At 36.1% G+C, this 14930-nt stretch overlaps 1 protein-coding gene across 3 annotated transcripts in view; it reads right to left on the bottom strand.

Annotated features, from left to right (window-relative positions):
• PHIP (pleckstrin homology domain interacting protein) overlaps nt 1-14930 on the bottom strand; it is a 155940-nt gene that overhangs the window by 20514 nt on the left and 120496 nt on the right. For all 3 annotated transcript variants that reach the window (XM_062186399.1, XM_062186398.1, XM_062186401.1), the window contains exons 32-35: nt 7403-7528; nt 3013-3082; nt 2613-2663; nt 2057-2206 (exon numbers count right to left, since the gene is read on the bottom strand). In XM_062186399.1, coding sequence (XP_062042383.1) covers nt 2057-2206; nt 2613-2663; nt 3013-3082; nt 7403-7528 — 397 coding nt within the window. The remainder of the gene's footprint in view (nt 1-2056; nt 2207-2612; nt 2664-3012; nt 3083-7402; nt 7529-14930) is intronic.

Consider the following 14930-nt stretch of genomic DNA (forward strand, 5'->3'; position numbering starts at 1 on the left):
TTCCTTTGCCGTTGGTTCACCCCCCAAATGGCTGCTATGGCCAGCACGCTGCGCAGATCCGAAGCCAGGAACCAGGTGCTTCCTCCTGGTCTCCCATGCGGGTGCAGGGCCCAAGCACTTGGGCCATCCTCCACTACCTTCCCAGGCCACAGCAGAGAGCTGGACTGGAAGAGGAGCAACCAGGACAGAATCTGGCACCCCAACCAGGACTAGAATCCAGGATGCCGGTGCCACAGGCAGAGGATTAGCCAAGTGAGCTGCAGCACTGGCATGTAGTCATCTTAACAATGAATATTGTCTCTTTGAAAAACACAAAAAATACACATTGATGCAAGTATGTAATTTTAGAATAATACATAGATAATAATTTTAAAATTCTAGATATTAAAATTTTTGGAAAAAAGTTAATGTTTCTGTTTATTGTTTCTGCTGTATTTATATATAATGCATCGCCCAGTCTTATGACTGGTGATTTCTTCTTTTTCTTTTTAAATCATTAGTTCATCTTCAATAGGGACTATTGTTTTTGTTTTTCCCTGAAGGCTTTCTATACATAAAAATACCTTAGAGACTGAGAGAGATATTCTTCCATGTAGAAGGAATTACTCTTTTTTTTTTTCATTGCAGGTGCATACTTTCACAATTCTAGATTTAGGGCAGGGTCTCAGTTCCAAATTCCTTCCTCACTATGGCTCAATGTCTCACCTATCTTTGCATACTGTTAATACTTATGCCTCTAGAAACTAAACAGTGATTTCTTTTTTAATCTCTTATTTTCTGGGAAAAACCCAGGATACAAACAATCAATAAACTATAGTCAAGTATGTAAGAAAGGGAAATCCGTAAGTTCCAAAAACAAAGAACTGAAAACTAGAGCACCATAACATTAGCTCAGTTCTTGGAGGGTGTTTTTTGGTGAGTGAGGTTCAAATTAATTCCATTCACCACATTGCTGGAATTAAAGATCTCTCTTTCACATTTTAAAACTCCTTGTTTCTGGTTTTTTAAGTAACAAAAAAGGTCATTTTATGATTGATGAAATTTCTACATTTCCATCACTGTATAGATAAAATATAGAAAATTAAGTTCAATGATACCACATCTAGTTCATTGTCTTAAGAAAGTCTTCCTTGTTAATTGGAACCACAAATGCTATATAGACTATACAACCTTTAATAATTTATTAAAAGAGTAAAAAAACCAATCAAAATAAATATTTGGATCATGTTTACACAATTCTTTTTTTTTTCCACAATTCTTTTCAACAGTATTCCATAAATATCATACACTGACACAGCCTAAATATCTATGATAATGTCACTTTACATTTGTTTATATTGCCTTTCCATTTAGAACTGTTTTAATATGTATTCATCTCTTCTCCATAACCTTGTAAAAAGCAGGAATTATTATTATTGTCTCTTAGATAACTGCTATAATAAATTCATGGAATTAGTGTGAGGAAGAAAACAAGTATTTTTAAAAAATGCAGATGGGAGCCGGCGCTGCGGCTCAATAGGCTAATCCTCCACCTTGTGGCGCCGGCACACCGGGTTCTAGTCCCGGTCGGGGCGCTGGATTCTGTCCTGGTTGCCCCTCTTCCAGGCCAGCTCTCTGCTGTGGCCAGGGAGTGCAGTGGAGGATGACCCAAGTGCTTGGGCCCTGCACCCCATGGGACACCAGGAGAAGCACCCGGCTCCTGCCTTCGGATCAGCGCAGTGAGCTGGCCGCAGTGTGCTGGCCGCGGCGGCCATTGGAGGGTGAATCAACGGCAAAGGAAGACCTTTCTGTCTACTCTGCCTGTCAAAAAAAAAAAAAAGCAGATGGGAAACTAAGCCACGTGCTCAAAGTTATATATCTAATAAGAGCACACTTAGGACCATAACCCAATTCTTTGGAGACTTACATTTTACTACATTATTCAACTTAAATGCTCTATATTATCAAGTAGATGATGATAACATGTATGATATAATGAAGAAAAAAAATTGTCAACTGCCATGTATAACGTATAGCAAACTGACAAGTTAAAAAAATTATTTTTAAGAACACTTACTGGATATTCAAGGAGATCTACTGGCTGTCGGAAAGGCTCTGAATCTTCACATTGAAATATAAGATTTAGTAATTCTTGACATTGTTTCTTCCATGCTTGAATATCATAAGATTGAGCTCTATTACGCAATCTTCTTCTAGGCTGATGGTCCTAAAATAGAATGTTCATCGATATTACCAAGAAGTACTGATATAATAAAAAATGTATTTTAATGCAGCCTTTGATAATTAACTACTGGGTGAATATCTCTTATCCAAATACTTCAAACCAGAGCATTTTTATTTCAGAAAACCTGCACTAACATTATCAGATGAGCAACCCTAATCCAAAAATTCAGAATCTAAAACATTCTGAAGTCCAAAATTTTGGTGTGTCAGACTGGTGCACAGTTTCAGATTTTGGAGTATTTTGTATTGTGGTTTAGGGATTTTCATCTTGTAATATCATTCACCTAGTTCTCAAAAGCATGCCTTTTGTACTTAATATGTCTTTAACAGTTTTTTTAAAAAGCTAATAATCTATATAAAATATTTCTGCTAAAACTAGAATATATTACCTTCCTTTTTCGGGTAGAAGTTCCTGGTACATCAGCATCTTTCTCTTCTTCCTTTGAGGCAAGAATTTATCAGGTTCATAAAATACTCTAGGTTTCATTACACTCTGTAGTTGTTTAATTACCAATAATTTCCTTTATACTTTATTTTTTTAATTGAATTTTTTAGTTTTTTAAACTTTTATTTAATAAATATAAATTTCAAAAGTACAACTTTTGGATTTATACTTTTAAAATATTGCAATATATACGCAGCATATTATGGACTCATTACAAAGTCTTCTCCCCATTTAAAAAAATAATGACAATAAGAAAATAATGGCTTTTTCCTGAAAAATTACACTGTGTAAATTTCTTTTATATAAAAATACCAATGTAGTGATTGTAATGAAATATCACAAACCTCAGAGTCAGATAAGACCTTTTTCTTCATTGAATTATAAAGTGGAATCATGTTATAACAAGTCTGATCCCTAAATGACAAGAAGAATAGGTTAATATATAACATTAGAGCCATGAACATTTTTCCCATTAAAATCTATTCCTAAAGCCAGATTCTAAAATAGAAGTTGAAGCTGCAGGCCATCTCCATTGGTTGGCTCTAGTGACACATTTACTCTACCTCTTCTGCTCTAATCTATTTAGAGCCTCTGCTCTGGCCTGACTGCTTCACTACAGCAAACTCAATTCTCACTTCTCAGTCTTATTCAAACAACTGCTGTGCCTGGGATGTCTTCTTCCATTCATCAGTCTTCACAGTAAAGCTAATATACCTCCCATCTGCCAATGCCTTCTTTTATTCTTAAATGTAGGTATTCCCTAAAATTTTGTCCTAGTCATCTCTTAATGCTGTACCTTTTGTTCTGATAACCTTATTAATCTGCAATTATCTGTATAAATGAATTGCACATCCCTATTACGTGTCCTGATACTTGAACATCCTACTATCACCTAAAATCCACATTTAAACCCAATTCACTCCCTACTATTCCTCCTTTTTCTAAGTTAGAATATCATTCTTAGAATAATGAGGTCTTGATTTTTCACTTCCATTGTTTGTCTCCTCTTTCAAATGGTCAAGCCCTATGAATTCTATCCTCAAAGATCTCTTGGTATCTGTTCCCTTCTCATTTTTATAAACTAAGCCCATATTACCTAAACTCTTACTTGGTCAACTTTGGCAGCAAAAGTGCTATTTAAGTTTTTTGTCTCTTCTCTATCACTTAAAGACATTGCAGACAAATGAGTATTTTTGAGGTAAACTATAAAACAAGTTATCTCATGTTAAAATACTTTCAACAGCCCATTGATCCCAGAACTCATATTTAAGTCTAGTTTCTTAGATTGGCATTCAAAGCCATCTATGATGTGGTTCCAACTCACATTCACAGCATTATATTCCTGACTTCATTCATGTAACTCTCTACTTTATCAAATTTAAATTACTATTTAAATTTCTGTTAATAACTCCTCAAGCCACTCCTTGTCACTGAAATAATATTTCTTTCAATTAGCTTCTCCTAAATCTAGAAATATCTGTGTTGTAACATTTTCTTAATTAGTTCTCTGAACTTCCAATCACCAAAGCTAGAAAACACCCTATGTCCATCTAAATTTTCATACAATTCTCGTTACTTTCAATTTTCCTTACATTTCTTTCATATTTATCTATCTTGTAAAATTACACTACTAAGGGAAAAATACTATTACTTCTATCTCCAAGTATCTACCATATCGTTTTACTTTACATGGCAAATAATTTAACGAAATTTCAAGGCATACTTTACATCTTAAAAATTGGTGTCAGATATGATTTTTAATAAATGATATATTTTTAAAAAGATTTATTTATTTATTTTGAAAGAGAAGAGGAAGAGACAAAGAGAAAGAGAGAGATCTTCCATTCACTGGTTTGGATGGCTGCAACATTTGAACAGAGATGTTCAGACAGAGATGGGACAGGATGAAGTCAGAAGCCAGGAGCTTCATCCAAGTCTCCCAAGCAGACAACAGGGCCCAAAATTTGGACCATCTTCAATTTTATTCCCCGGGCCATTAGCAGAGAGCTGGATTGGAAGTGGCACAGTCAGGACATAAACCAGCACCCATATGAGACTCTGACATTGTAGGCCTCAGCTTCACACACTACGCGCAAGGCCAGCCCAGTGACATAAATTTTGTAAATGCCAGGGAGGAATTACCTTTTATAGATATATAACATGCTTTACATATTAATTTATATTTCAAAAGCATTTCAAGGTATATATCTGAAAGAATGTTTTTACTTCCATGGATTATATAAAAAGTTAAAATATTTTTAATCTAAATTAGTTTCATAGAAATATGAACAGTACTATATATATTATTGGACTACTGGTTCAACAGACTTCAGGAGTAGCTAAGGCTTGATTACTAATTTCATTTAAGTAAAAGTATAGCAAAAAAATAGCCCAAAACCATTTGAAAAACTGAAGATTTCTGGGGCTAACACCGTGGCTCAGCTGGCTAAAACCACGGTAGGCAGTGCCAGCATCCCATGAGTGGCAGCTAGAGTCCCAGCTACTCCACTTTTGATCCAGCTCCCTGTTAATGTGCCTGGGAAAGCAGCAGAAGATGGCCCAAGTCCTTGGGCCCCAGCACCCACATGGAGACCCAGAGGAAGTCTGTGGTTCCTGGTTTCAACCTGGACCAGCCCTAGTCATTGTAGCCATTTGGGGAGTGAACCAGCAGATGGAAGCTCTCTGTCTCTTGAATAAATTAATAAATGTTTTTAAAAAATAAAATAAAAATAAAAAACCCTGAATATTTTTCAGAGAATAAGGTAGAGGAAGGGCAAAAAGTTTATTTTACTAATTTTATTTGATATTTCCTTATACTAAAATTATCTGTATTCTTTAGCAAAAAAAACCAAAACAGTACTCTAGGAAAGAAAACCCTAAGACTATGATTAGCAATGAGAATGAAACTGGATTTGGGGTTTATTTATTTAAAGATTTATTTGGCCGGCGCCGTGGCTCAACAGGCTAATCCTCCGCCTTGCGGCGCCAGCACACCAGGTTCTAGTCCCGGTCGGGGCGCCGGATTTTGTCCCGGTTGCCCCTCTTCCAGGCCAGCTCTCTGCTGTGGCCCAGGAGTGCAGTGGAGGATGGCCCAGGTGCTTGGGCCCTGCACCCCAAGGGAGACCAGGAGAAGCACCCAGCTCCTGCCTTCAGATCAGCGCGGTGCGCCGGCCACGGCGGCCATTGGAGGGCGAACCAACGGCAAAGGAAGACCTTTCTCTTTGTCTCTCTCTCACTATCCACTCTGCCTGTCAAAAAAAAAAAAAAAAAAGATTTATTTATTTGCTTGAGAGGCAGAGTTATAGATAGAGAAAGGGAGATACAGAGAAAAGTCTTCCATCCACTGGTTCATTCACCAAATGGCTGCAATGGCTAGAACTGGGCAAAACCGAAGCCAGGAGCCAGGAGCTTCTTCAGCTCTCCTACACAGTTGTAGGAGCCCAAGCACTTGGGTCATCTACTGCTTTCCCAGGCCATAGCAAAGAGCTGGATTGGAAGAGGAGCAGCTGGGACAGAAACTGGCATCCATATGGGATGCCAGCGCCACAGGCAGAGGCTCAGCCCACTATGCCACAGCGCCAGCCCCTGGAGATGGGTTTTAAAAAGCAGACAAAAAGCCTAACTAATGCCCTTTATGTAAAAACGAAAGGTGATAACAGCTGAGAAAACTTTTAAAAACCAGTTATCTCCTCTTAACCAGAAAAAAATTATCCAATATAAATAACAACATTATTATAAAATCAGAGCCATCTTTTGCACAAAATAAAGATTTATTTTTCTGGCTTCAATTTGGAAGGTTCATTTCATTCTATGTATATATAAAATCAGAAAATTAAATTAGGTGGTAACATGCTTCTGCCTTAAATTACATTTATCATTCCTGCTACTGGATCAATGATTAAGAGGTAAACAAATTTTGAGGAAGAATCTTGAAAGTTCTATTTCAGTTTACAAATTTGAAAGCAATACAGCATTACATGAAAAGGTCTCAGGGCTGGCATGGTGTAGTGGATTAAGCTACCATCTGCAACACCAGCATCTCATTATGTGCCTCAATCCCAGATGCTCCATTTCCATTCCAGCTCCCTGATAATGGGCCCAGGAAAGCAAGAAGATGGCCCAAGTGCTTAGGCTCCTGTCACCTACATAAGACACCTGGTTTCTGGCTCTTGGCTTTGGCCTGGACAGCCCTGGCCATGGCACTCCTTTGGGAAATGAACAAGAGGATGGATGACCTCTCCCTACCATAACTCTTTAATGTGCCTTTCAAATAAACAAGGAAATTTTTTAAAAAAGAGGATGAAACAGTCCTAAATCAAATGGCAGATACTTACTGTGCACAAGTAAATCTCTAAAACCCTTAGTTTGCTCAACTGGAAATTCCAGATAATGATCCCTCCCACCTATAATATTTGGCTACTCTGAGTAAAATATTACATGTTTAATAAATCTTTACTATTATTATCCAATAGTTGGATAGAGGGCTCTAAGTTTTTTAACTGAAGAATACAACTGTACCACAATTTTTATGATTTTACTAGCCACTGAAATAACCAAATGCTTTTTATTTAGATAGTATATGGTTCTGAGAGATACTGTGTTTAAGTAAACAGTATGTGACATTTTGCATATAAAATGACTGCATTTTATATTGACATTTGACACTTTAAACTTTTAATTTAAAACAGTACCATAAATTATTAGAGCCTTTATAAATAAGTATGGAAAACTCACTTTATAAAATGTAGAAGAAGATCTGTCACAAATTTAGCAGATTTCACAATGGGGCTTCCAGGCTCATTAAACGTTCGTGTATTATGCTCTATATATCGAACTTCCCACATTAGGGAAGAAACCCGCCTTTAAAAAAACAAAATACAGAAGTCTTAACCTTCTTCTATTTAGAAATGTGTATATAATTTAAAACCAATACATTCTGTCTTTTCAATTTCAGTATTAAATCAACTGCAAAACTCACATTTAAAAATACCATTTTCAAAAGAGCAAATACTATTTTGTATTGGGGAAAGAGAGGAGCAATAACAACTAAATAAAAACAAACAATTTTAATCACTTATCTTACAGTAGTCAAGTGATAAAACTAAAAAGGTAATTCACAGCCTGCATCTTAGAAATAAAAGTATAAAAACACAGTGAGTTTGCTGGGTTACTAAGAAACACAAATAAATGACAATTATTTTCAGATAAGCACTTCACTGACAATGCTAAAATAAATTCTAGTGTTTTATAATTTTATTTTTCAAAGAAAAGAAAACTCCAAAGATCACAACTAAGAATATCATCCAATATCTGGCCTAATTTAATAAAGAAAAGACTTGGAAAATCTGATTTGTAAACAGTAATATAATTATAGGGAATAAACAAATATATATAATTGTGGATACAGAAGTACGCACAAAAACTTCTGTACATTTGAAACAGATTCCTCATTCTACTATCAGAGTCACAGACATCTTCAGTGCACCACTGAGAAAACTGTGCGGAAATAAAATCTACTAGGACAAACTGAAGTTAACAAGAGACTGAGCTAGAAGCATCAGAGAGGAAAAACACAAACTGTAAGAAGTCAAACTACTGAATGACAGAGGAAGCAAAAAAGTTTTAAATAGTGAAATAGTACATGAAGGCATCGTTATATAAGAACAGAACTCAGGTTTGTAATTCTATGATTAGGTTGGAAGACAGGCAATTTCTAATTTATATTCCTCCATATAAAAGTTCATGGAAAGGGGGCCTAAAAGCTAAGTTGATTTTGGTGTAAGAAATTTTGAAATCCATGTATAGCTCTTTCATAATATGCACTTTCCATGAACTTTTTAAAGATCTTTAGCATAAATACTATGTTCCATCTTTTCACTCTTGAGCAGCACACCAATTATTAATTGGGGCAAATTAGAACCCAGGATGGTACTGAGTCAGTGGCAGCAAACTTGAATAAAACCACTTTGTAGCACCACCTACTGCTCAAGTTCAGAAGCATGTATAGGCTCAAAGTGGACTCCTTAAAATTTCTGGAAGAACAGCCCCCACACCCCCCCAAAAAAAACTAGATTACAAAGACTGGAAAAAATAACTAATCCTTCAATGTGCAAATTATATTATACAATAAGTGTAAAAAAACTTCCAAGGAACCATGACCTTACCTTACCTTAATGAACAAAATAAAGTACAAAATCCAAACCATCTTGGATCTAACATTGTCAAATGCTGAGGTGAAGAATTTAAGACAACTGTTCTAAGGAAACTCAATGAACTTTACAAGAACACAAACAATTTAATACTCTTGTTAGTTGAAAAGTATTTTAAGCAAAACTAAAATATGATAGCTTCAATAACAGAAGAGATCAAACAAAAGAATCAATGAACTCAAAGGTGATTTGAAAACACAGTTTTGGGGAGAAAAAAAATGAATCAAGAGGAATGAAGAAAGCTAACAGGAAATTTGAGACAGAATGTTATGTGCAAGTATCTGAGATACTTTGGTTCAAGAGGGACTTGAGAATGCAAAAGTGAGTAGAAAAAATACTCAAAGTGAAGTAGGCAGGCATACAGGTTAAAATCAATTAGGTTTGTGAGCTGCAAGGCCACGCCTTCACCACGCCCCAGTGTGACCTCATGCCCTACCTGATACCTTGGCCATGCCCCTGTGTGACCTCATTCCCCTACCTGGCCACACCTGGGTACCCACCAGCCAATCAGGTTAACTAACCACTCCCCTTTGGAAGTGGGTTAAAAGCCTGGGATGAGGTGTATCCTCATGCTCTTCTTTTCCCTTCTCGCCAAGAGGGGACTTGCCCTAGGCTTCCTGGCCTAGATACTCCTCCACGTGGCTGGTTCCTGGTGCTCAGTATGAACCCAGATTTACCTCTCTCTCTTAAATAAAGCTCTCACTCTCCTATGCATCGTCTCACTAAATAAAAGCCTAAAACGTACCATGCTGCCTCATTTATTTATGCCGGTATTTAGAATTCTTCTCTAAATATTAGCCAAGAACCCTCTTGGGCTTATTAATATTGGGGATTTATTAATAAGCATATGGTGATATCATATGGTACTCCAAATTCCAGTAGCATATGTGGCACCCCAAATGGCACTTCTGGGGAACTTCAAAGGGCCACATTTTCATATAAATTTTAGGGGGTTTAATATCAAAAGGGAAAAATAACAAGAAACTTCCCAAACCAAAAGAAAGATACAATTTATCCAGGTTCAGGAAGGTATGAGATCACCAATAAAGTCTACAGCAAGACATTTTGTAATCAAGCTCTTAAAAGAATAAAGTGCAGCTTCTCAAAACTGCAAGATAAAAAAAGCAAACACATGTAAAAGGGGTCCCAAATTGCCTTTCTGCAGACTTCTCAGCAGAAACCTTACAGCCAGGGAGGACTGAGATGGAACTTTTATAACACTGAAGGAAAAAACTGCCAGCCAAGAATACTGCACACATTTAAGCAGTCCCTCAGATAAGGAGACAGAAAGACATTCCCATATAAACAAAAGTTGAGAGAATTTACCATTACCATATCTGGCTTATGAGAAATGCTAAAAGGAGTTCTTCAAATTGAAAAAAAGAGAAACTGGTAAGCAAAAACAAAATAACAGCAGGAAGAAAATTCACTAGTAAGAGTATCTATGCAAATTCAGAATGCTTATAGTAAACATGGAATGGAAACCATTCACATCTTTAGTATGAAGACTAAAAAGCCAAATAATTTAAAATGATAATGAATGTATTAATATGTTAAGAGACAGGCAAATAAAGAGATGTAAAATGTAATAATTCAGAACTGGAAGAGAAACAGTAAAAATGTAGAGTTCTTTAACAGTATTTTTTCTTTGTTTCTCTTTCTTTTATAAGCCTCATAGTAACCACAAAGCAAGAATATTTAACAGACTTATCAAAAATAATAAGGAATCAAAACACCCTACTAGAAGTTCATTTAACTGTAACAGAAGATTGAAAGAGGAGAAAAAGAAAAAAAAAAATCACACTGAAACTAGACAAGTATCAAAATGGCAGTATTAAGTCCTTAGCTATTAATAATTACCCTAAATGTAAATGAATTAAATTCTCCAATTAAAAGAGTTACCAAGTGAATTAAAAAAACAAGACACAAAGAGCATTTAGCCTAGCAGTTAAGACATCACAAAAGATGTCTATAGCCCATCAGGACATTCTATTAGGTACCTGAGGTTCTAGACCAGATTATAGCCCCTGACTCCAGCTTTCTCCTAATACAGACACTGGGAAGGGAGGCATCATGCAGGCTCAAGTGAATGGGTTCCTGAATTGAGTTTCAGGCACTTGGCTCTGGCGAGGCACAAAGTTAGCCATCATAGACATCTGGGAAGGAAACCAGTAGATGGGACCTCTCTGTCATCTGTCTCTCCCTCTGCCATGCAAATAAATACATTAGAAAAACAAAAACAAAACAAGATGATGCAAACATATAGTTACTGTTAACAAAAAATTCACTTTACCTTTACAGACAGGGTGAAAGTTAAAGGATGGAATAAGGAGTAATCATATTGATATGAGATAAAATAGGCCACATCAAAAGCAGAAAAGGAGACAAGGCAGGTAAACAAAGGCCACTACACAATGATAAAGGGTTCAATTCAACAATAGGAAATAACTATTATAAACAGATATGCACCCAATACTAAAGTACCAAAATATACAAAACAAATGTTAATAGATCCAAAGAAAGAGACAGAGTCCAATAAAATAATAGTAGAAGACTTTTATACCCCTCTTTCTGAAATGGGAAGATCATTCAGACAGGATGAAATAGCAGAGCTAAAATATACCTTATATCAATTGGACTTAATAGACATCTACAGCACATTCTATCTGGTATCTACAGAATGAACATTTTTCTCAATAGCACACATGGAACACTCTCAAGGATAAATCATTTGGTTAGTGACAAAATAAGTTTCAATAAGTTAAAAAAATGGCAGTCATGCTAAGTCTCTCTCCTGACCACAATGCAACATATGGGATGGAAAAAAAAAAGCAGTACTAAGAGGGAAGTTTATGGGAATCAATCATTCTATACATCAAAAAAGCAGAAGAATCTTAAATAAATAATTCATCGCTACAAATCAAGAACTAGAAAAACAGGGATACATCAAGCCCAAAATGAGTATAAGGAAAAGAAATAATACTCAGAGCACAAATGACATGAGACTAAAAAATAGCAAAAGAAAAAAAAATGGAGATTCTTTGAAAACAATTGACAAACTTACTTAGATTAAGAAAATAGAAGATTCAAATACATAATATCAGATATAAAAAGGAAAACACTGTAACTGACACAACAGAAACAAAGAGGGTTGTCAGAGATTACTATGAATTTTTATATGGCAACAAATTTGATAATCTAAAAGAAATGGATGAATTTCTGGATATACATACCCTACCAAGATCAAATTATAAACACACAGAACTCCTAAACAGACCAATAACAGCAAGACTGAATCATTAGAATCAAGGGAAAATTCCAGGCCAGATGATTTTACTGCTGAGTTCTATCAAATACTTGAAGAAGAATAATGCTTATTCTGCAACTACTTAAAAAACTAGGAGAGAATTATTTCAAATTCATTTTATAAGACCAGTCTTAAGTTGATGCCAAAATCCTAGCAAACTGAACCCAACAACATGTTAAAAATATTATTAACCATGATCCAGTCAACCCAGGGATACACAGATGGGTCAACATTTGCAAACCAATAAATATAATGCACCACATCAACAGAGTGATGGACACACATTATATAGTCATCTCAACAGACATACAAAAGGAATTAGATAAAATCCAATATCCTTTTATAATAAAAATGGAACAAATTGGACATGTACTTCAACATAATAAAGGAGACATATAACAAGCCAATAGCTAACTTCAAACTAAAGACAGAAAAGCAGAAAACTTTCTAAGATTCGCAACAAGGCAAGGATGCCTACTTTCACTACTTTTATTCAACATAGTACTGGAAATTCAAGCCAGAGAAATTAGAAAAGATAGATATAAGTGTATCCAAATCAGAAAGAAGGAAGTCAAACTGTCACTGCTTGCAGGTGACATATCTTATATACAGGAAATTGTTAGAATAAATGAATCCACAGAAGTTGCAGGATATAACATCAATGTACAAAAATCAGCAGTGTTCTTAGACAAATGAATCATCTGATAAAGCAATCTTATTCCCATTAGATGGGAATTAATCAATCTAACCAAAGAGAAAAGAAATCTACAATGAAAATTATAAAACACTGATGAAACACTGAAGAGAACACAAAGAAATGTAAATAACCCATATTTATGTATGGAAGAATCAACATCAGTAGAATGCCCACACGACCTAAAGTGACTTACAGATTCAGTGCAATCCATATTAAAATACTAGTGATAGGGACAGTGATGTGCATTTAGCCTAGTGGATTAATATATTAGTTGGGATGCATACACCCCGTATCAGAGTGCCCAGGTTCAAATCCTGGCTTTGCTCTCAGATCTAGCCTCCTGTTAATGTGGAGCCTGGAAGGCAGTAAGTGACAGTCAAACAGTAGGAGCCCTATTCAAAAAGTAGGAAACTTAGATTGCATTCTTAACTGCAAGCTTTGGCCTAGCTCAGCCCCAGCTGTTTTGACAATTTGGCAAGTGAAGCAAAACAAGGGAGCTTTCTGTCACATGTTTCTCAAATAAACAAACACAAATTAAATAAACATCTATGACAGTTTTTACAAAACTAGAAAAAAACACTACTAACATTTATGTGTCAACATAAATGACTCCAAATAAGCAAAGCAATCCTGGGCCAAAAGAACAAAGCAGGAGGTATTATACTACTTGACTTCAAAATATATTACAAAGCAACAGTAATTTAAAAGCATGATGCTGTCATCAAAACAGATCCTTATAGCAATGGAACAGAATAGAGATACTAGAATTAAACCCTCAACTGATCTTTGACAAATGTGCTGATAAACTGGCAAAAGGACACCGTCTGCAATAAATGGTGTTGGAAAAATTGGATACCCATATACAGAAAAATCTAACTAAACATGCTATATCTTACCAGGTGCAAAAATTAACTCAAAATGGATTAAAGGCCTAGCTATAGGATGTGAAACATGAAACTTCTAGAAGAAAAAGGGCATATGCTTCAGGACACTGGGATGGAAGCAGACCCCAAAAGCATAGGAAACAAAGCAAAAATGAACAAGTGAGTCTTCACAGGCAATAAAGCAACCAACAGAATAGGAGACAACCTACAGAACCAGAGCACATGTTTAAACTATATATCTGATAAAATATTACTAACCAGAAAAGTAAGGAACTCCATAGTAAAAAAGCAAAATAACAATTTAAAAAATGGGCAGTAGGTTTAAACAAACATTTCTCAAAAAAAGACATACAAATTAAAATCAAAAAAGGTGTCACCTCATTCCAGCTAGATTGATTTATCAAAAAGACAAACAATAGGCCGGCGCCGCAGCTCAACAGGCTAATCCTCCGCCTTGCGGTGCCAGCACACCGGGTTCTAGTCCTGGTCAGGGCGCCGGATTCTGTCCCGGTTGCCCCTCTTCCAGGCCAGCTCTCTGCTATGGCCGGAAGTGCAGTGGAGGATGGCCCAAGTGCTTGGGCCCTGTACCTGCATGGGAGACCAGGAGAAGCACCTGGCTCCTGGCTTCGGACCAGCGCAATGCGCTGGCCACAGCGCATCGGCCGCGGCGGCCATTGGAGGGTGAACCAATGGCAAAAAGGAAGACCTTTCTCTCTGACTTTCCACTCTGACTGTAATAATAATAAAAGACAATAAATGCTGGCAAAAATATGCAGAAAAAGAAATTTTTGATCATTGCTGGGGTGAATAAAAATTAGTATAGCCATTGTGACAACAGTGGAACGTGCCTCAAAAAACTACAAATATAACTATCCCATGATCCAGCAATCTCACTTGTGGGTACACATCCAAAGGAAATGAAATCACAATGTTGAAGAAAAATCTGCACTTTCATGTTTATTGAAGCATTATTCATAAGAGCTAGGAAATGAAAACAACCCACTAGTCCATCAACTGTATTAATGTATTAAAAAAATCTGGTATATACACACAATGGAGTACTATTCAGCCTTAAAAGGGGTGAAATTTTGTCATTTTCGACAAAATGGATGGAAATGGAGGTCATTGTGTTAATTGAAATAAACCAAGTACAGAAGGACAAGTA

The sequence above is a fragment of the Lepus europaeus genome, chromosome 3 (genome assembly GCF_033115175.1).
Source record: "Lepus europaeus isolate LE1 chromosome 3, mLepTim1.pri, whole genome shotgun sequence".
NCBI classification, from domain to species: Eukaryota; Metazoa; Chordata; class Mammalia; order Lagomorpha; family Leporidae; genus Lepus; species Lepus europaeus.